Here is a 24,276-nt window from a genome sequence, read left to right on the forward strand (position 1 = left end):
CAATAGATTGTTGGATAGGTATGTAAGTATGCCTTCTGGCTTAGGATTTAATTTCATAATGCATTAAAGTATAATGTAACTTTTTGTTCTGTGACCTGGAAAGTATTTGTTTTTTTATGATTCTTTTATCAGGAATAGATTATATTGCCTATTATACTAGGGGTCCCCAACCCCCAGATTGTGGACCAGTATCAAACCATGGCCTGTTGGGAACCAAGCCACACAGGCAATGGGAGAGTGAGTGAAACTTCTTTTGTGCATACATGGGATCTAAGGTTGCACATGCGAAACTCCCACCCCTGCCATCCATGGAAGACAATTTTCTTCCAAAACCAGTCCCTAGAGCCAAAAAAGTTGGAGACCACTGTGTTACGCATAGCTAACATAGATATATTCCAAAAAGAAGAAATATCAGTAGGGGGTTTGTACGTATTTTTATTAGCACAGTAACAAATGCAGACTTAGATAGCCTACAACATACAACCAATCCACTGAGTGACTCCTATTCCACGCCTTACAATTAAACAGCTTAAGGTATTTCACTACAGGTTCTCCAAGTTCAGTTAAAATCTTCATTCTCACAAAGGTAATTTGGCATAGAAAAATGAATCCATGAACCCCTATGCTAGGGGAGACAACAATCTAGCCTTACCTCTATATTTGAAGTTAATGAAAGGGTAGTCTTGTAAAAAGATGTATTAAATATGAAACTCTCCCACCTCCCCTAGGGAAAAATATTCCCAATATTTTTTTTACAAATAAAACCAAGTTAAAAGAAAATCAAGTTGCAAGCCTTCTTACAAGAAATTTTAGAGAAATGCCAAATATATGTACTTATAAATTAAGCTGTTTTATTTTTTTATCACAACCAAACATCCTTTCCAAACCTCATCCAATTATCAGATTAGTTTACATTCTTCTTGGTGCTATAGCAGAGCTACTATTGCTTTAAGACTAATGACAGTCTTAAAATATACTATTCCCATTCTAACTGTCTACTGTAGCAAGATACCTTAAGTAACAACAACAAAATCTCAGGAAATAAAAGACTGAATAAATTCTGTTATAGAAATACCCTACTCTTTTTCAGTTTCTCCCCTTCCCTGTCCCACCCCTTCAAAATCATAAGCAGCTCTTTCCATCACAGATGATTTAACAGAAAGGTATGATAAAAATCCAGTTTATGTCGCGTATCTCTTGGTCCACTGTCTGGCCATTCTGTCGTGCTCTGCTCTGTTAGTCATATACTGAGTTGCAATACTTCCAACAAGGGGATCAGCTGCAAAACAAAACAAATTCCAGCTAGTTATTGATGTTAGAGGAAGAGAAAATATATGTAATAGATCAGATTTGATGAGGACTCTTGGAACATTGCTTTAATAAAAAATACTTGTGTGGCTTTACAGTTTTAGAATTTAAGTACATTTTCCATTCAGGCCAAGAATGGGAAGGAGAAGTTGTGATCCTCCAGATGTTGGTAAAGTTGAAGTCCCAACCTTTATTCTTTTCCACTAGACTTCACAGTGCTTTTTCAACGATAGTCATGCCTGCTGAAATGGTTGATAATCATAGTTAACAGCACTGCATTTTGATTAGGGCTATGTACATCGAAAATCTACTATAATAATGGGTCTTGCTGGACAATTGGTGTTTCTATAGATACTGTACATTTCTATCAATCTTTTAAAATATGTTTCACAAAGCAAATCCACCTGGAGATAATGACATTCACAAAGCAATCAAAGGCAATCAGTCACTAAACACCATCAATGGGGATATTCTATTTATTAATTTTGTGGAAATGATAGATTCACTTTTCCATCACTGGATTTTGAAAAAAAAAATCATTTTGTAATTTTTTAAAATTAGTTTTTGCAAATTATGTCAATGCAATATACATGGCATTCTAACCAATAAAAATTATGTTGAGTTTTTTTTAATTTGCTGTTCTTTAAGAGTACATTTAGGGACCACTCAAGTTATGACATAGATGAATAAGGGGACTTATGATAGTTACAGCATTCTTGTCATGTGGTCATGGTTTAGGTGCTTGGTAGCCAACTTGCAATTGTGACAGTCACAGCATCCTAAGTCACATTATTGCCTTTGCGATGTTCACGGCTAGCTTCTGACAAGCAAAATCAATGGGGAAGTTGGCAGAAGGTTGCAAATGGCAATGATTGCATACTGCAATTGTGTGTGATTCCCCTAACAATGGCAACAGACTGCCGCAACTGCCATAAGTTGGCATGATCATACTTTGCCAGTTCAAATTACTCATTAAGTGAGAACTGCTTGCATAGCTTTTGGACACATTTGATTGGATTTTCCTTGTGTATTGTGTTTTGGAGATGGCCCTTAGCAAGAAGCAGTTAGAACAGTGCAGGAAATCTTGTGGGTTAACAGAATAGTGTAATATAAGACTGAACAGGGAAAAGGCTGGCCAGCCAGTGAATGAGTTTTGCAGTAATGATAGAGACCAATGGAGAGCAACTATAATGCAGAAATGTATGTGCTAATATTTCTGTTACATCGTTTCTAGTTAAGACAATATTTCCAATTTTATGCAAAAAAAATGAGTTGCATGGTGCTAGAAAAGGTCTGTTGCCCCCTACTGATCAATGCATTCTTAAATACCCCAAAGAATGTAATGCTAGAGGGCAGCCACTCTTCTTGCAGAAGATGTTCCTGTATTAGTTATCAGATATCAATATGGAAACTCCCCATGGCTTCACTGTAACTAACCCTCTTTGATATATGGATAAATAGGAAATGGAGCCAACATACAATCTCTGGGTTAGATCCTATTCTTTGTCCCCCATCCCTCATTTTGACCCACCTTACCAGGATTGCAATCTGTGAGAAGTGAGCAAATTGAAAGAAGAACTTTAGAAATAGTTAATGCTGGACTCCAGTTGTCCTTTAATATGTCCAGACAGATCACTCCTTGACTATTAATGTTGCAGTGATAGATTCTTGTTCGAAAGGTAACCTACATGAGAAGAGTTCAAAAATAAAATAAAATAAAATAAGGAAATTGTGTTTATCCTCATCTTTTCAGATAGGCCCCAAGCATTTCCTACAATGGATATTAAAATGCTGAATTTCCTACAATGCATTTCCAACAATGGATATAAAATGCTGGATTTGTCCAAGCCCATATATAGACAATTTCCAATTTTGATAAATTACTAATCTACCATCAGACAAATTTTTGTTATTTCTCATTCTGCGAAAGATTTTCACAAATAACTTTTCTCTTTTAATTCCAAAAGACAAGGCCCCACATATTAATTTCATCAATTGAAAGCTTTTCTATGGTTTACAATAAGTCAAAAAATCCTCAGATGTTAAATTAGTCAATATCATTAAAATTCAATTTTGCTGCATCTGATTTTCACTGGAAAGGGATTAACATTAACGACTATTTTTACTATATTAATTTAATAAATATTTTTGGATTTCATACAAATGATGCAAAATCTCACTTTCTAGTGGTCAGGTTATCTTTGTATCTCCCAGGGCAGAGGTGGCATTCAGCAGGTTCTGACCAGTTCTGGAGAACCAGTAGTGGAAATTTTGAGTACTTCGGAGAACTAGTGGTAACCTTCCCCCTGGAGTGAAATGGAGATTTTATAGTATTCTTCCAGTCACGCCACCAAACCATGCCCACAGAACCAGTAGTAAAATTTTTTGAATCCCACCACTGTCCCAGGGGTCAACTTCTGAATGAGGAAGCCAAACTTTTGCCCCACTTTTATACTTTTGGGGATTAGCTAGATTAAAAGGTAAAATGCTAGTCTTAAATCTCTCAGTGGATTAAAACATCCACTTCAGTTCTTAGAATAATTTAAAAAATGGATCCAGCATTGCCTACTTTTGCAATATAGTGCCCGATGTGTTGAACAATAGCTAATGTTGCCCTTGAGCTGACAGAAGATATGTGTATCTGCCAGAGATAATGAAGACATTCTCATGCATTTATCTTATATTTGATTATATTCCTCAATTGAGACTAATTTAACTTATACAAACTTTACTTTGGCTATTTCTTATTTTCCCAGTTCAGGAATCTGAATGTTACAGCAAATATTGTAATGATGTTTTAGACTTTAATTTCATAATTTCTAAATTTTATTCTAAAAAAATAATACTTTTTAACTAGTCATTATCCAAGGGGGGAAACCCCCTCTCCAAACCTGAGCATTTTAATTTATGGTGAACCACTGCCATCCTGTGTCTATTGTTTGCATTACATGAGAATTACACAGCCTTAAAGGGCGACGGAATTTATTGCAGCATTAAAGAATTGCTAATTTTCTTCACAACTTAAGCAGGATACTTAGGCAACAATAAAGATAGTACTCTATTAAGGCAGAAATTAGTAACTTTTTCTACAAGTACTGATTAAGAGAACACTTCTTGTTGCGTTTCTGATGCAGTGTTTAGATTTGCCATCAATTTAATGCATTCTTCCTCTAGGGACCAATTGTCAAACCACTTTAGCCCAAATATTCTACAGGATGCATAGATATCAGTTCTTATTGAAAATGTTGGACTGACTTTAATGTATTCAGCATATATATCTAATGGTAAGGGGTGGGAATGAAAAACGAGCAAAGAAGGTAGGAAAAGATATGCAGGATGAAAGAATATGCTTTTTAAATTGTATGTGTGCTTGTTTGTGATCAGTGGACAACTAAAGAAATTCAACAAACTCTTTACATTCATTAACACCACTGTGAAAAAATCTTAAGGATTTGGAATGCAATTAAAATATGTCACTATCAGCTTTCCTTGAAAAGAAAGGGCAGGTCAATTATTTGTTTCTTTGTTTATTGTCACCAATTCACTTTTGATTTGTGACTCTGGGCAGGATACAACATTAAAAATCCAATTTAAAATTCACAATGAAACCCCCTCCCCTTCCCAATTCTGTGGTGATAACAACAGAATCAGACAATCCACTTGATTGGTGCCAAATGGAGTCCCCAAGCCCACAGACAAAACTGTCTTGCTAGGCCTTGCAAAAAATAAGGTAGGGGTCAATCACAGAGAAGGCCTCTTTCCAAGGTCCGATCAGATGTACTTCCTTGATAGCTGGAACCCACAACATGCCCTGTTGCAGCCCATCAAATATCCTGGACACAAGCTTTAAAAGTGATAACCAGCACCTTGAATTACATCCAGAAGCAGCTACTGAAAATGTGACATGCAAATTTGGACTTGCAAAAAACCATGCAGGCTGCTGTATTTTTAGTTAACTATAGCTTCCAATGCTCCTTAAGGGCAGCCCCTTGTAGAATGTAATACAATAATTCAAATGGGAGATGAACAGGGCATGGAAGATTGTGGGAAAGGCCCATTGGTTCAGGAATGGCGCACAACACGTGGCCCTTCTGGTCATGACTGCTACCTGCTTCTTGAGCAAGAGTTGTGCATCCAGGAGAAACTCTGGATTACACATCAGATCTGTCTGGGGGAGTGCAATCCCATCGACAACCAAAGATAGTAATTCTTCAAGAATAAAGAGGCTCCAAATCCAAAAGCACTCTGTCTTGTCAGGGTTCAGTTTTAATCTGTTGTTTCCCATCCATACCTTCAGCCTTATTGCAGTGAGAAAGGGCAATTGCAGCATGACCATGGACAGAAATGTATAATTCAATATCATCAGTATATTAATGATTCAGATCCCACTGTGATGGATGTCTCATCCAACAGTTTCATGTTGTAGATGTTAAACGGGAGTAGAGAAAGCACCAACTCTTGAGGGACTCACAATGAGGGAGACTAGTGTTTGATCTCTCTCTCCTCATCAACATTGACTGGAGGCAAACCAGGACAACACTATGACTCTCCACTGCCAGTCTAAGCAGTTCCTAAGCAGTTCCACCATCCATGACTGATGTTATCAAAAGCTGCTGAGAAATCAAGTGGAGCAAGGATGGATTCACTACCCAGGTTTCCATGTTGTTGAAAAACATGCTACTGATGAACTCTAAATTATATTTTTGGGATGATATGATAAGGATTCTCTGCTGAGATTGCATTTTGGTAATTTGAAACTAGTTTGGAAGAAATATATAAACAAGACAATTTTACTCTATATAAGTTGTAACTAAAACTGGCAATAAACTGTCAGTATCTAACACTAAATACTAGCAATTGTTGAACATGCAAAACAAACACATTTCTTTTACTGATGATTGTTCTAAACATGATTGTTATACTTTGAAGGGATCACAGGCAAACGTTTAAGAAATAGAGGCAGAACACAAATGACAATTTAATTTGATAGAGTAAAAAGGGTAATACATAGCATTCTAATACAATTCTCTAATTTGCATAATTGGAACTCTAGTAGAAAAACAGGATAGTATGCTATTGATTCAAATAATTTAAACAAAAATACAAAAGGAGAAAAAAAGTACTGATGCATTAAGAAAAAGGAAAACATTTTCTGTGATAACATTCTCCTTTTTTTCAGAATATGACCTATCTTGAAAGTAAGTTCTAGCTTGATTTTTACCAATATAAGCCTTACCCCCAAAATAAGCCCTATTTAAGATCCTGTCCACTCAGGATACACGGGTAAAAATTAATCTAGTATGGGGATGGAGGTGGTGGAGCAGCCCTACTACTTACCTTCAGACAGTTGCAGCCAGGCCTTGCATACCCCAACACCTGCCTTGCCAGCCCATTTCTTCTGCAGCCAACAAGGCTTTCCTAAAGGCCTCCGTAGCTGATAACAGAGCCCCAGATCGATCTGGAGCTCTGTTATCGGCTGCAGAGGCCTTCAGGAAAGTCTTGCCGGCCGCAGAAGAAGAAATTCCTGAAGGCCCCTGACCGCGAAAAGGGGGCAATGCACACAAGTGAGGTTAGTCAGTGGATGACATGCCCCCAAAATAACACCTGGTGCCTTTTTTAGTGGCAAAAAAATATAAGTCAGGGTCTTCTTTTCAGGGAAACATGGTACTAACTACATGCAACATTTGGAAATTCAGAGAAATATTGTAGTAGACTCCGATAACTATAGATACCACACCCCTACCCTCAACTCAGTAGGGAATAACAAGTTACGCTAATAAAGTGTTTAAACAGGAGGATGGGTAAGTTTGAGGAATTGTGTAATAAGTCATAAACATTCTTGCCCAATGTCTACCTCCTGTCATTCATGAATATTTTTGTACTCATCACTAAGTACCATAGAGATAAGTACATTGCATTTTCAGGGAAACAAGGTAGATTGTTATTCTCTTCGTGGTATTTGATAGTTTAGCTTGAAATAAAGGTATGTCCTCAATACTAAAAACGAATTTAGAAGAAATGTATATAATATTTTCCTCAGTTAATAATTTGTATAGCTCTTTGGTTTTTTAATGGTTAAAAATAGGTAAAGTCTAAAAAGATTTTCTTCATGAACTAGGAGAATTATGAGACAAAAGAATAACCTATATGGATCTCTTCTAAGCATTTCACAGCAATGTGGAGTATTATCATGATTTCTAAACACTGTATTAGAAAGCTTTAATTTGCACAGTGCACAAATTTAAAATAATTAATCTGGTATCTTCTTAACATATCTATCTCCACTTTCATGTTTATGACATTAACAGCTAAGCTGTTTGTTAGCATCTTATTTCAAGCAAATAGCCTCCTTGAATATTATGGAAAGATTAAAATATACTGAAAGCAATAACTTTAAGAAGAAGAATATTTTAAGTCTGATTTAGTAAAAACAATTATTCATTTTGAATAAATGATTGTGTCCAGACTAATTCCTGAGAGTGAAGTCTGGGAAAAGAAAATGGGGAGATAATAATTTGCTGGATTCTCTTCTCCTTGAATTGTTTTCCACAGCTCTGTAATAAATGGCAATGGCCAGTGTAGTAGAAAACAGAATTGGAGAAAATTGATGTCCACTCCGCTTCTTTTGTGCAGGAAATAGTGCACATCTTGAGGCTCCAGGCTTCAAATACTGCAAAGATACTTAAGATCACATCACTAACATTAGAAAAAGCAACATAATTCTAAAAGAACATCCAAAAAGTCTTTCAATATTCAATAAAGCAAAAATAGATTGTATAGAACACAACACATTCTGAACAGCATTTAAAAACAGATATTCACTCATCTGCTTATTGAAGAACTTAGGTGATAATGAATAATAGAAAAGAAGATGGCACAAAATGGCACAACTAAATAGTTTACGGTTGGAATGGAGAGTACCATGGTTGTATACTGTCACTATATTTATTTAACTTATATGCAGAACATATTATGAACAATATTGGACTACAGGAAATTGGAATTAAAATAGCTGGAGAAGTATCAATAATCTCAGTTATGATGATAATATCAATCCGACAGCCAGAAATGAGGAATACTTAAAAGAATTTTGTTACAGTGAAGAGTACAAATGTCAATCTCATGCTTAATTTTAAAACAAAACAAAGCCCAACTACTAATACTTGATTAAGTATTTCATTAACAGTAAACTGGCTCAATCTACAAAACTTCAGATACACATAGACAAACCAATAAAAAAATGAATATTTCTATATTTTTTCCTATGTTTTTAATTAGAAACAAAACTATGAAGTTGATATGCACCAAAATACTGTAATAACCAAAGGTTTGAAATAAAATCCTTTTGAGGGCCTTTCTGAAAAGTAAAAGCTTAGGGCCCAATGATAACAGACATTATCATCCCATACTTAAAAATGGTGACATTATAGGCATGATGACATTACAGGCATGATAAAATAAGGAAATGTATTTTTTTATAATTTTATTTTTAGAAGTGGAAAGAGATTCACATTCGAACTAGTTGGGCATTCCTATGTTATGACTAATTAGTTTTTTTTACTAATCATGCATGTCTTATAAAATTGAGAAAGTATCTTTTAGGAACCTGGGAGGTGATTCTAAAAGTGGAATCAATTCAGTAATATTATCCTGTTCTCTTAAAAAGATAAAAAGATCAGGTAAGAAGATTTTAGAAGAAACCTATTTTCTATGGAGATAGTGTGGTCAAGATTTTGGCACTTGGAAGAAAACCCTTATAACATTATAGACAAAGTATCAAATTTCAGAATAATCATACTAACAACAGAAGTGTTTTAATTTTTTTATAGTTTTAGTGAAATACTAACAACTACAAGACCAGTATCATCAATAAAAAAAATGAATACAATAAAAACTCTACATAAGTTACACAAACATAATGAAATGGAAGAAAAAAGAATTAATTAAAAATCCACATGTACTAGTATGAGATTGAGTTCTTAAGCTTCTCATTAAAACTAAATTGTATATAAATATACTGCTTTATCTTTCAATTTTTAAAACCTAATGACTTGAAAAATAGATAACTAATACCTTTAATCCATTCCTTAATATCAGAATGATAATTTTCTTCCATTTATCTAAGAATGAAAGCTCTTAATAAAACTACAGATTCCATATTTTAGAAATATCATTTAATCTTACATTTATGTCTTTATTATATTTTCAAAATTGTGGTAACATTTGCTATGACTTTGAACCAAAACAGAATTGTGGATGAACAAAAACAAAGAGCCCTTCGATATTCTGCAGTACCAGCACAAGAAAATCTGATTTCTACTTTTTATAACATTCTTTCAGAGATCCAACAGTATCAAATAAGATTTTCTAATGTATCAGAATTAAATAGTTATTTTTTAAATCATAAGGAGTAAATTTTACATTTTTAAAAATACTTTTTTTTAAAAATTGCCAAAATTGGATATTCTAGTTCTTCATTTTATGTAACTAATGCTAACTTTCTTAATATTCTTTATCTGAGTGGTTTCACTTAACTGCCACATCTCTTAGGGATACTAAAATTTCAGATACTGTACCATTGAGGTCTGTAAAGTATCTTGGCCCTACAATTTTAGCTAAATTCCTAGTTTTTGTTTTCTGAAATTATTTCACTACATAAGTGTATTTTCAATCACAATTAAGAAGGTACAACATTTACAAGTACACTGATTTTATAGTCCATAAAGCAACTTGTAAATCCACTGGGATTCTGATAAAGGACATGATTTAAATTATCAGAATAAATCTATGAATGAAATTAAAACTAATTGAATAAAAGAATATAAACATACTCCAGAATACTGCTTCTATTTTGGAAGAAAAATACCAAATAGTTCTTGTCTGCTTCAAATGGATCTTCATTTAACAAAACTTGAAATTTTAAAAATCTTCCAAGACTGGATAAATTAGTATACAAGATTGCATTGAATAAATATTAGGTCACAATGGCCAAAATAAAAATGATATTTCTATAAAAGGGGAATAGAAGAAAAACCAAGTATTTGGTACAAATTCAGTAGTCTTTCTAGCTCAGGAAAAGAATAACTTGTATTACCTGGTATCCTTAGATATTCACATTTTTCAAATATGTTAATGTTATGCTCTCCAAGAATTATCTTTTGCATGAACCTTATTTTGTCTGATGTAATAGGTTTCAGTTGCAATCAGTGAACTGCACAAAACATCTACAGTGGAAATCTACTGACTGGAGCAAGGGAACATACTTGCAGAGAAGCAAGTTGGTTTTAGGGAAGGCCACTCTATGTTGGTCTACTCTGACAAATATAGATTTGATTAATCAAGTGATATAATAGGTAAATGGTCATAATCAATGACAGATGTTCCATTTTCATACCTTCTAACATTTTCAACTTCCTGGGCATCTCGTACATCATTCTCCCACACAAAATAATCTGCTGCTTATTTAAATAAGATTCTAGTATCTCATTGTGAAACTCTTTTTTAGGAATATATGCTTAATTATCCTCCAAGATAGTGTCTAAAACATTTAGCAGCAGCATAATGACATAAATATAGTTGTGTCAAAACTGACTAGGCCCTAATACAGCAAGGTGTCTATATCATTTTTCAAATCGTTTTCTAAATAGAAGCTCATTAGACGATACATCAATTTCCGCAGCCCATTTTGGCTGGCAGAATGCTGCAGGAGACAGCGCCTTCTTCACCTTGTCTTTAGCAGCATCTGCCAACTAGAACTAGGTACCCTCCAAGATCTGGATCGCTGTTCAGAAGAGCCAAAAACATCTGGCTCTTCACCTAAGTCTTTGATGAGAGAGAGTGAGCCCCCTCATATCATTGAGTTTGTCATCTTTTATCTTAATCTTTTACCTGTGATTGATTTAATTGTAAACCTTTTTATTGTTGTGAGCCACCCAGGGTCATTGAGAATTGGATGGTATATCAATTTTGTAAATTACTACTAATATTAAGTTCTTCTCTAGGACTCTGTTAGAGGTAGTAACAATGTTTGATAGACTGTTAGACAGACAGTTTTTAGACACACCTGGATAAACTATCAATTTGTTTATGCTCTGCTTCTATACAAAAGAGTCAAGCCCCATAGCAGCTGGCGACTGTACATGCCTTTAATCACTACATTATGGAATTGAGACTATTTGTGCCAGAAAGTAAATCTCCCTTTATCTGGAATAGTTTTGAATGCAAAGGGAAAAAATGCATCTTGAGCCTGTGTCAAATGGCCACCATGCTCATGCCAACCACACCCACCCCTGGCCAACACCCCACCACCACCTCCATCCCTCTGAGGTCAAACATAACCCTGATGCTGCCCTCAATGAAATTGAGTTTGACACCCCTGGTCTAGATTATTGGGTAGGATATTATTGTTGATTCTAGGTATTATGCTTTTATGTGATTTTTTTAAAAATGCCTTGTAGATCCTAACAGATGAAAAGCCATATATAAATGTTTTTTTTTAAATAAACCCATGGATGGTTGCAATCTGAAAGCCAACAAAATACATAATTTTGACAATATTTACAAAAATAATTTATGTGAAAACCACAAAGATATGCCTTTATTGGAAAAAAAACCCTACTGCAAATTGTTTTATATATCTATGATTTAAAGTATAGCAATGTTGAACTATCATAGGTACATTTATATTGATAACAACTGGCCACTCAATCTATTATATCCATTCAGAATGGATTTCCTGGCTATGATAGCTATTAAGCAAAGGGACAGTCTGTCTCCTGGATGCTCTACTGGAGGTTTTCAAGCAAAGATTGGACAGTCCTTTGTCCGGCATGTTATCAGGATTCCTGCTCTAGGCAGGAGATTGTACCAAAATATCTCCAAGATCCCCTCCAACTTATGATTCTATGATGATCTTAATGGCTATCCTTAATTTCTCTCTCTCTCCCTCCCTCCCCCTCTCCAGATAGAGATTTCTGCAAATGCAACTCATTGCACAATCATTACAGTATATGCTTCAATCATCCCTGTAGTATTTATCCAACAGTTAAAGAGCTATATTTGCAAAAAGGAAAAAATAAGGGGAATTAAATTATGCTGAATAATATATAAAATGTTAATGCCTACAGTTATGCATTAAAAGCTAATGAGACCATGTGATGCATTTATTACCTTTGGAGGCTTGAAGGGATATTCTGGTGTAAATGTAATGTCAAGGAAGAAAACTCCACCCTCATATACTGAACCTGGAGGTCCTAAAATTGTTGATCTCCATTCATAGATATTATCACCTTTTGGGCCAGCACTATAAATTAAACAGGACAAAAATTGTCAGTGGTTAGCTTTAATAAGACTTAAATATTTATGAAAAATAATTCCTCTAAGCATATTAATTACAAAATTAACACTGTAAGACTAGCAACTTATATTGATTAGGTCTCCCAGAAAGCTGACATCTGTGGTGATGCTAAAGGAAAAAAAAATAGTAATACTGGTCTTCCAATGCAATTTAAAGCAAGGCAGAGAAAGAACAATTTAGGGAGAAGATTAAAATGGGTTTTTTAAAAGTGCAATCATCTATTTTTGCTTGCTTTCTTGCTTATACAACTTGTCCAATAGTAAACCCCACAAAAATGTTATTCCAGAAATATTTTCTTGTCCTTTTATGCTATCTCCCTGTATATTTCTATCACATTTTTGGAATGTTTAGCTTTCACCTATAAACCAATTGTTTATAATGATATTTCACTATATGACATATTTCAATTAACAGAAACTTGCTCTGACCTCAAGAAGCAAATGAATGGTTACTGTGAATTTACTACAGTGTTGGATCTGCCTGGCACCTACTTCAGAAAAAAGGGGTGAGGGAAGATAAAAATGAAAAAAAAAATTCTCCAGGCAGAGTTTATCTAACTAACAAACATATGCAGGAAACACACAACAATAGTAATGGGAAACTTCAATTATCCTGATATCAATTGGAAAACTAATTCTGCACCAAGTGAGAAATCAAATAAGTTCCTAACCAACCTAGCTGACAACTTTGTTGTCCAAAAGGTAGAGGGTGAAACTAGAGGGACAGCCATACTGGACTTAATTCTTACAAACAGAGAAGAAGTGATAGAGGGAGTTGAAACTGCAGGAACCTTGGGTGAGAGTGACCATGTCATACTAGAATTCAACATAACACAAACACAAGCAATAGAACATAATGACACCAGAGTCTTGGATTTTAAAAGAGCTGATTTTAATAAACTCGGAGAGAACTTGGGAAAGATTCCATGGATGAAAATCCTAAAGGGGAAAACAACTCAAGAATCTTGGGAAACTCTGAAAAGTATGATCATAGAAGCCCAGACCAGCACAATACCACTGAGAAAGAAAAACAAGAAATCCAAGAAGAAACCAGCATGGCTGCACAAAGATCTCTCTGGCAAATTGAAAGAAAAAAAGGACAAGTACAAAAAATGGAAAGACGGACATACAACTAAGGAAGAATATCAGCAGATAGCCAGAATCTGCAAAGACGAAGTCAGGATAGCAAAGGCTCAGAACAAACTTGCAACAAAAGTCAAAGATAATAAAAAAAAGTTTCTTCCAACATATAAATAACAAGAAAAAAATCAAGGAAATAGTCGGTCCACTATAGAGAGAAGACAGCAAGGAAGTAACAGGCAACAGAGAGAAAGCAGAACTGCTTAACTCATTCTTTGCATCGGTCTTCACGCAAAAAGAAATTATAGCTCAACCCACCAAAAACATAACTGTAAAAGACAGGCCAGAAATAAAAGTTAAAATAAGCAAAAAAATAGTAAGAGAACATCTGTTTGATCTTGATGAACACAAATCACTGGGGCCTGATGGATTACATCCCAAAGTTTTAAAGGAGCTGGCAGAGGTCATCTCAGAACCACTGCACCATATCTTTCAAAAATCCTGGAGCACCGGGGAACCACCAGAAAAGAGCAAATGTGGTTCCCATATTCAAAAAAAGGAAAAAACAACAGACCCAGGATACTATAGACCAATCAACATCAATACCTGGGAAGATACTGGAAAAGATAAAAAACCAGATCTGCCAACATCTAGAAACAAGTAAAGTAATAACTAGCAGTCAGCACTGGTTTGTTAAAAACAGATCATGCCAAACCAATCTTATTTCATTCTTCAACAAAGTTACTAAATTAGTAGACCAGCAAAATACTGTGGACATAATATATTTAGATTTCAACAAGGCATGACAAAGTAGACCACAACCTACTTCTTAGTAAGTTAGAAAAAAGTGGAACAGATAGCACCACCATTAGATGGACTTGCAACTGGCTGATAAACCATACTCAACGAGTAGCCTTAATGGGTCTAAGTCTACATGGAGGGAAGTAAGTAGTGGGGTGCCACAAGGTTCCGTCTTAGGCCCAGTACTCTTCAATATCTTCATTAATGACTTAGATGAGGGAATAGAAGGGGAACTTACCAAATTTGCAGATGATACTAAGCTGGCAGGAATAGCTAACACCCAAGAAGATAGGCTCAAGATCTAGATGGATCTTGACAGACTAGAACACTAGGCCGTATCTAACAAAATGAAATTCAGTGTAGAGAAAAGTAAAGTCCTACACTTAGGCAAGAAAAACCAAAAGCACACATATAGACTGGGTGAAACCAGGCTCAACAGCAGTAACTGTGAAAGGGATCTTGGAGTCTTAGTGGACAACCAGTTAAATGTGAGCCAGCAGTGTGCAGCAGCAGCCAAAAAAGCTAATGCAATCCTAAATTGTATTACAGAGGGATACAATCAAGATCAAGGGAGGTATTAATACCACTCTATAAAGCCTTAGTAAGACCACACCTAGAGTACTGAATCCAGTTTTGTTCACCACATTATAAAAAAAGATGTTGAGACTCTAGAAAAAGTAGAGAGAAAAGCAACCAGGATGATTAGGGGACTGGAGACTAAAACATACAAAGAATGGTTACAGGTACTGGGTTTGGCTAGTCTAGTAAAGAGAAGGACCAGGGGAGACATGATAGCAGTCTTCCAATATTTGAGGGGCTGCCATAGAGAGGAAGGGGTCAAGCTATTTTCTAAAGCACCTGTAGGCCAGGCAAGAAATAATGGATGGAAACTGAACAAGAAAAGATTTAACCTGGAAATAAGGAGAAACTTTCTGACAGTGAGAACAATCAACCAATGGAACACCTTGCCCTCGGAAGTTGTGGGAGCGCCATCACTTGAGACTTTCAAGAAGAGATTGGACTGCCATTTGTCAGAAATGGTGTAGGGTCTCCCGCTTGGGTGGGGGGTTGGACTAGATGACCTACAAGGTCCCTTCCAACTCTGGTTATCTGTTATCTGTTAAATATTTATAAAGTTTATATAGCTGTCAGTGTAACTCTGGGCAGTGAACAAAATAAACATAACAAAATAAAGACTCATTCCATTAAAATAATAAAAAAGAAAAAACTGAGGACCATGTTCAGCATTAATCCCTTGCTCCTATATAAAGGTGGGTCCTATATATAAATTAGCATTTGGTAATGCATTTTCTGTTCTATTATATTCTAAACTTTATCAGTGAAAGTCAACAGTAATAGAACATGATATTTTCAAATGAATCATGAAACTGGAAATAATTACATTTATTTGTGAAACTACAAGAAAAAGAATCTTAAGTTTGACTCAATAGGGAAAAATACATCAATATTAATTATGGGGGAGAGGGGGAAGAAACATCTTCAAAATTGGAACATAGCATGGTACTGAGGACAATTTGCCTCAGTAACTTTGCTTGAACTATGTATACATCACACTGGAAACAGAAGCCTTCTTTACTAGTGTATAAGATGCAAAATTACTACTTTAGATTTTAAGATACATAATTAGCGGAAATCTTTTCTCAGAATTAGGTTATAAAAGATGTAGTATGAATTTTCTCCCAGATGGGCACATAATTGCAACAAAAAGACAAAAGCCAATTAATATTAAAATTATTTATAATTGCATTTCATGATGTAACAAGCTAACATATAAAATTTCATCCAGACAGCAATTAAATCTAAAACTTACTTAGCAAAAAAGAAAAAGTAATGAGAGTGGGAGTGGGAAAGAGAGAGGGTAACCATAGCAAATGTTATGAATAAAGTTGGGACAATATATTAGTTAATATACTTTTGCAAAAGAAAAATTTCCCGCAAAAGTATATTATCAAAATTTCAATGAAATTAACCTTGGAATACAGCAATTTAAGAAGTTTTTTACTTCTCATACTACTAATTGTTCCAATCAGCAAATGGCTATATATTTACTTTTTAAATGCTTTACTCAGTGATGTTTTGGAAATATTATTGCAATATTATTTGATTTACATGATCTGTTCAGACAGACAACACTGCAGCTAACCTGCAAATTGACAGAGAAATAGCTCTATTGAACATCCTCAGGTCTGAGTCTAAGGAATTGTCTAAATGGGATTACTATACTGCTAAAATACTATTATTACTTCAAGTTAGAAAGCTCTCCTATAACGGAATTCTGAAAAAGCAATTTAGAATTAGAGTGTGCCAGCTAGAATTGTCAATTGGGATTCATAGTAAAAAAAATGAAGTAGTAGTAAAAAAAGGTTAATTATTCTTAATCACAAATTTCTCTGCATCAATTTTTCATTTTTTCTTTAAAAAACATATTGCTAACTATTACTGAAACATGCTGCCTCTTCTGTATCCAAAATAGAATTCGTAGTGTGTGCTAATTATATTACTCAAAACTAATATTGTTGTGGCCATTAAAAGGTAATGTACAGGTTTACAACACAATGAAAAAAAGAAACACCAAACCAAAAGCAGCCTAGAAACTGATACAACTGAACATATGATGGCACATAGATCCATCATATGTTTACTGGTTTCTTAATTGCTTTAATGGATGTCTCAGATCATTCCTTATCATAAGGAGAAGTTTACTATCGATATGAAACACATTAAAATACTTTGTTAAAACACCAATCTCTTTGGTAATGATTTTAGCTTTCCTATCAACTGTACACAATAGCACTGCAAAAAATTAAAAGCATGTACATAAAATAATACTGGAAAATAACGGAAATGTGTTGTTAACATCATTAGGTTTCAATTAAAAATAAATTAAGAATTCAATTAGTATCAGAAACACAGCAATGAATAACAAAGACCCAATTAGTAAAGTTTTACAATATACATATATTCTGCCTGCAATTTTCATGCAATTATCAACTATGTAGTAATTACTCAAAACCTTTCCTCTCTTCCAATAGTGCTGAACACAGAGGACAGGGTAGATGAAGTTTCTCAACTTCCCAACTTTAATATGTTGTTAGAGTATGCATTATTATTTCTTAGCTCCACCACTCTCAACTGATATTTAAGCAACTTATTTTTAAGAAGTCTGTATCAATTATCTAAATTCTAGACAAATGGCAAGGCTGGGAAATGACAAATTTAGAATGTCACTCTTAATAATTAATTTAAATATACTTCCATATTATTATTAAGCTGTTACATATATAGATATGTTAGAGAAAACTCTAAAGGTGTTAATTATAGTAAAATAAAGTGTGTGTGTGTGTATATATATATATATGCATATATATATATATATATGTATACATATGTATACATACATACATACATACATACATACATATATATATCTATGTATTCAGCTTTGTTCGGGTATTTTCTCACGTCATTATAGTTGTGCTTTTAAAGTTGTAGTGACATTTCGGCAGAATCTCATCTGCCATCAGGCTTGTGTATTGGGTTCATCTGTGTATCAGGCTTTTGCAGCCGTGTCTGTTTTAAATTTTGAGGAGAGTTGAAAAGGGAGAGACAGGGCAGATGACTACAGACACTGCTGCTGAACAAGGATTTTAGCATTGATTCATTCAAGAGGGGAGGACAGGCCCACCATGAGCAACGGGAAACGGAAGAAGAGGGAGCGTCCTCTTTCAGCTACACAGTCCGTATGCAACCCTACCAAACAACTTAAAATGGATGACTTTTTAAATGATATTCAGTCAATGGTCGTAAGTAATAAATTATCATCCTCACTTATTAGCCTTTCTAACAGATACGATCCACTGGAATGGGACTTAAAAGCTGAGGTAGAGAGCTCACATCCTCCGGACATTTCTGCTTCTTTATCAGGGGAGTCTTCCCTCTTTCAAACATCAGCTGTCGGTGTTGCCGCTGAGGGTTTGTTGCAACAAGAGTATGGGGAATTACAAAATAAAAACTTTTTTGATTTTATATCTAGACAATGCATGCTGACGGCACAGACAGTGCTGACTACTTTTGAGCTTTTAACTGAGGTCAACAATAAAGTGGACTCATTAAAAGAGTCAACTGTTAAGTTTGCTGATCCAAAGATGGACGCTAACTTGGGTTTCACTAAAAGTATAAAAAACTTGTCATGTGATCTACTCCCACACCTAGAGGTGCATGCTAAGCAAGGTTCTCTCTCCCAAGAAGTCTCGGATAAAAGGCACACAAGTTTTAACTGTTATCTACAGCGGCATCAGATTACCTTACAAATTTTAAATAACCAAACGAATAAAGGGAAGTGGGGATTTAGAAATGTGGTTATTCTTTCCCTTAGCCAGCTTCTTCGCTGTGAAAGGCAGCTGGTGGATTTGCAGAGGGTGGAATGGCTTCTCTCCAGAGGGGCTTTTAAATGTATTTTGTTGACTTTTAAAACAACCCACTATAGCCAGTATGCTGTTTAAAATGAATTCCTTCCTTAGTGAATTTGGAATTTTTCCTACTCGCGTGTTTACTAAGGAAGGTATTAGTCCTTTAATAACTCATATTGGCAAGAAGAACACTGCTTTCTGCAAGCCTAATTGCAACTATTTTAAAGCTGTTAACTCTAAGGATGTTATCTCTCCCGCACCCTTGAGAAGTGGCAACTTGAAAAATCAACCTCCTATCCAGCAGCGTACTGAGATACTGGAGTCAAGCCTGATTAATTCTTTTTGCACTTTGCCAGAGCTAGAACAAGTGGGCATCATTAAAAGATTAGACGACCTGAAGGATCTTTTAAAAGTCACACATAAAGCTGCAAAACCTTCCATAGAATTTGCTATTCCGGTTGCAGATGTTATTAATGCTCTTTCTGAGAATTCTGATGAAATTCCTCTTCATATAGATGCTGCAAATAATAACTCTGTAAAAGAGGTGTACAGGCGAGAAGAAAGAAGTAGTTGCTCAATTACTGTGGAACAACAAATAGAACAACAAATAGAAGATGACCTTGGAGTAGGTATTGAACTGCATCATAAGGAGGTTCCCACCTGCTCGTTGCTACTCCCTTTGGTCTCGGACACTATCCCACCGGGCCAACCTACAATGATACCTTTGCAACAGGTTGTTGGTCCTCAGAAGCATTTGGAGTCTGTTTACCAATTTGGCAGTAGTGAAGGCAAACACCTAACAAACCAGTGCATCTTTTTTTTTGACTCTGAGGGAATCTTGGATAATATTACTCCTGTGGAATGACTGGAAAATGTTAGCATCCCTCCCAATGCTCACATTAATTCCCTCCCTATAATGACAAATGACAAGCAAGTAGATTATTTTCACCTATTGTCCTGGAATATTGCTGGCTGGAAAGCCTGAGCCATGGATGGTGACTTGGAGGATTTCCTGATAAACTTTGATCTTATAGCCCTTCAGGAGACCTGGCTGACCACGGATGAAGAACAGATCCATCTGCCTGGCTTTGATTCGAGGTCTATTCCTGCAGTTAAATCTAAGACTAAAGGAAGGGCCTCTGGAGGCTTGTCAATTTTAACCAAAGCAGAGTTGGGCTGGCAAGCCCAGAAGCTCGGTTTTGGTGATGCTTCTGCTTCTCATTTAATTGTCAAGTTCTTCTATGGTACATTAGGATTGATATTGCTGAATATATATATATATCCCTCCTCGCTCCTCCCCTTATTATACACTTAATATCTGGGCAAATTTGGAAGAGACAGTTATAAAATTAAATGTCCAATATCCTAATGTTACTATAGTTTTGGCAGGAGATTTTAATGCCAGGGTAGGGGTATCTTTACATAACTTTGTTTATTCTGGTGTTATTCCTGAGGATTATTTACTATCTATTCCTCCCTGGCATTCTAGTGATTACAAAAGAAATATTGCAGGTACACAATTGGTTTCTATGATTTATAACTGTAATCTCTATATTATAGGAGGTAAGGACTATGGTTTTATATATCCTTTTACTTATCACTCAAGTAACTCCAGTGGCGTTCTAGATTATATATGTGTATCAAGAGATAAGCTTGAGAGGTTTGCAGATATACAAGTCCACATGAGGGAAGGTAGTGATCACCAACCAATTTCAGTTTTATTTCAAGGCAGTTCAGATATACGGAGAAAATCATCTTGTGGCAAAAGTTTTTTTGCAAACCTGGAAGTGAGACAGGATAGAAAAGTCAAACGGGCCAAAGTTGATACTGCGGCATTATCTATTTTTTTTGATTCTGCACAACCTCAGATCTGGAGAAGCTTAATTTCTCATTCATCTTCAGGCTCAGATAATATTATGGCACATTATGACGATCTATGTCATTCATTGAAGAAATTTACTGTCAAGCTTTCGATAAGAAACCGCCAACAAGTTGGAGTTAGCTGGTTTGATTCTGACTGTTTGCACAGTAGAAAATATTTGAGAGCTGCAATGCGTAGGGTTCAGCGATGTCCCACCTCAAAAAACTATAGCAACATGTTGAAAATTAGGCGTGATTATAAGAAATTGATAGCATCAAAGAAGGCTTCCTTTAGAACTAAATTATGGTCGGACTTAGAAATTTGGGCAAAAGGGTCAAATTCAGCTTTCTTTTGGAATGCTGTCTCAGGTATATTGAAGGGATGTAAATTTTATTTTGATATCCCCATTCCTGCTTCAACCTGGGAGAATTTTTATTCTAATCTTCTTTTTAAACCCAATCAGGACTCTATGCATACCCAAAGCAATGATTTATTAACTTTAGAAAATCTCCCTATCTGGCCCCTTGTTTCTGTTTCAGAAATTAAATCCATTATTCGATCATTAAAAGCTAATAAGGCACCTGGTGAAGATTTTTTGCCCCCGGAATTATTTAAGACTTATATGGACTGGTAGGCGCCTTTGTTAGCAGGGCTATTTACCTTTATAAACAATACTGGCCACATACCTGTGGGCTGGGAAGTGGCCATTATTGTTCCCTTACATAAAAAAGGAGACAGAGGCAATCCAAATAATTACAGACCAATAAGCCTAATTGGAATTGTTGCTAAAATTGTTGCATTTGTTGAGCAAAATTGAAATCTGGGTTATAGAGAATAATCTTTTGGTGGAGGAACAAGCAGGCTTTAGACCAGAGCGATCTACCATAGATAATTGTTTCACATTATATCATTTGGTAACAAGGTATTTAAAAATGGGTAAGAAATTATTCACTGCATTTATTGATCTAAGTGCGGCTTTTGATTCATTAAACAGAAATATCTTGTGGAGGAAACTGGCGGACCTGAACATGGAGCCCAGATTCCTTTTTCTGGTTAGGGCCCTTTACTCAAACACCTATGTGAAAATCCGTACTGGCATAAATGGAGCCCTGTCTAAGAGCATACCTACCAATATTGGTGTAAGACAGGGCTGCATTTTAGCCCCAATGCTTTTCAATCTCTATGTCAATGATTTACCAGGAAACCTGCATGCAGTAGATTTGCATATGCCAAAGATTCTTGATAAATTTATTAATACCCTTTTATATGCCGATGACATGGTATTAATGGCTCATTCACAAATAGGCCTGAGGAGACTGTTGCATAAGCTATTGTATATATATATAACCTATTGTACTTTGAATTTCTTAAATATTAATAAAAGCAAATCCAAAGTGTTGGTTTTCAGCACAAAAAGTAGGAAATATAATTGGCAGATTAATGGGGAGTCAATCGAACAAGTAAATTCTTACACCTACTTAGGAGTAGTTTTTACTAATACAGGATCTTAGTTTAATCACTTTAAAAGTAGTGCATTAAGAGCTGAGATAAGCACCAAAAGATTATATAAATTATTTAACCATAATTACCCAGGCACTTTGACCCCTATGTTGAAAGTATTTAGGGCAAAAATAGTTCCAATGCTGACATATGGTGCAGAACTGTGGGGTTTAAATAAAGCCTCTCCACCTGAACAAACACAGACCCGCTTTTTAAGACACTTATTGGGGACTGATAAGAACACTTCTGCTTCAGCAGTCAGAGCGGAATTGGGTATCCACTCCTTACATAGCCACTTAATAATTAAAACATTTACATACTGGCTAAAGATACAATCAATGGATTCGGATAGACTTCCCAAACTATGCCTAACTGAACAGTTAAATAAGTTCCAATTTAACTCCTGGGGCAGTCAACTCCACAGAGCCATCTTAAGACATGGGTTTTCTACCCAATATTTTTTGACAAGGGTTTCCCAGGCAAGGGAAATTTTTTAACAGAGAGTCTTGGATATTAGTGCCCAGACTGACATGGAATTATTAGCAAAAAACAGATCTATAAGATGGTTGGCTAAGAATAAAAACATCTTCCAACCTGAAAAATACCTTTCAATGGGTATGCTACAATTACAGAGAAGAGCCTATACCAGAGCCAGATTTGAGTTACTGGATTCCATGTCCAGACATGGGCGCTTCCACCATGTACCATACTATGAGAGAACCTGCTTATGTGGTTCATCTGCCATTGAAGATATTTCCCACATCTTGTTCAACTGCCAAATATATGCCCCCATTAGGTTTAAATATTTATCATTTCTATTGGAAAGAACAGCTCATTGGGAATCAAACCACAGATTGTTATATTTCCTCCGGGCCTCTAATGTACACATCGTCCGTAGGACTGCTAAGTTTATAATCAAGGCAGCGGTCCTAAGAACCCAATATATTGAACAAATTGGTGTATCCTGCAAGGGTGATCTATTATCCGATTTTTGACTCCCTGGTTTTCCACATATGTTTTTATTACTGTATTCTTATATATCTAACTTATCTGTATTTTGTCTTGTTATATATTTATGTTATGTTACTGATAAGGTCTTATGACTATTCAATAAACCTCTACTCTGTTTTAAATTTGGTGCTAGCCTCGTGCTTTGTTAGAATGTTTTTTTCTTCATCCTGATTGGTTGGGAGTCTTAATCTGTGTTTATTGGTCTTGGAGTTTGCTGGGTTCTGTTTGATTGATGTTTGTAATATCTTCTGTCTGTTTTGTAGCGGTTTTTTTGTCTTGATGGCTGAAAATGCCCGAACAAAGCTGAATACCATACATATACTGTATATGCCGGCGTATAAGACGACCCGGCGTATAAGACGACCCCCCAACATTTCCACTCAAAATATAGTTTGTTATATACTCGCCCCCTCTTCCGCACGCCTTCCACTTTTGCACTTTTTTTTTTTTTTTTTTGAGGCACTTTTGTCTACCGTGGAAACGAATCCCGTGAAGCCGAAGGAGCAGCCAGCCTTCTCCCAGCTCCCAAGGAAACGAGGCTCGCACCGCCCGGGCTCCGCTGAGGTATCCAGCTGGGGCTGTCAGGAGTTGTTACCGCTGGCGCAGCTCCGCGCGGCTCCAGTCCCGCGTTGCCTCGGGAAGGGAAAGGCAAAAAGGAAGAGCCGCGGAGGCGCTTTGCAATGGCAGCAGCGGCTCCTGGTTTTGCCTTTCCTTCCCGAGGCAACGCGGGACTGGAGCTGCGCGGAGCCGCACCAGCGGTAACAACTCCTGACAGCCCCAGCCGGATACCTCAGCGGAGCTCGGGCGGTGCGAGCCTCGTTTCCTTGGGAGCTGGGAGAAGGCTGGCTGCTCCTTTCGGCTTCACGGGATTCGTTTCCATGGTGCGCAAAAGTGCCTCAGCCGCGGCAGCCGCAGTGCTTCCCAATTACT

At 36.0% G+C, this 24,276-nt stretch overlaps 1 protein-coding gene across 3 annotated transcripts in view; it reads right to left on the bottom strand.

Annotated features, from left to right (window-relative positions):
* Positions 1-415: 415 nt before the first annotated feature.
* Positions 416-24,276, bottom strand: part of UBE2E1 (ubiquitin conjugating enzyme E2 E1) — a 71,337-nt gene continuing 47,476 nt past the window's right edge. For 2 of the 3 annotated variants that reach the window (XM_026685718.2, XM_026685717.2), the window contains exons 4-6: positions 12,478-12,610; positions 2,845-2,992; positions 416-1,279 (exon numbers count right to left, since the gene is read on the bottom strand). In XM_026685718.2, the coding sequence (XP_026541503.1) occupies positions 1,182-1,279; positions 2,845-2,992; positions 12,478-12,610 (379 nt within the window). In that variant the 3' untranslated portion in view covers positions 416-1,181. Of the gene's footprint in view, positions 1,280-2,844; positions 2,993-7,639; positions 7,979-12,477; positions 12,611-24,276 lie in introns of those variants that run through there. The other variant, XM_087945326.1, reaches the window with a different exon arrangement.

The sequence above is a fragment of the Notechis scutatus genome, chromosome Z (assembly GCF_049901735.1).
Source record: "Notechis scutatus isolate UNSWTSFEM ecotype Mainland chromosome Z, rNotScu1.2, whole genome shotgun sequence".
In the NCBI taxonomy this organism is placed as follows: domain Eukaryota; kingdom Metazoa; phylum Chordata; class Lepidosauria; order Squamata; family Elapidae; genus Notechis; species Notechis scutatus.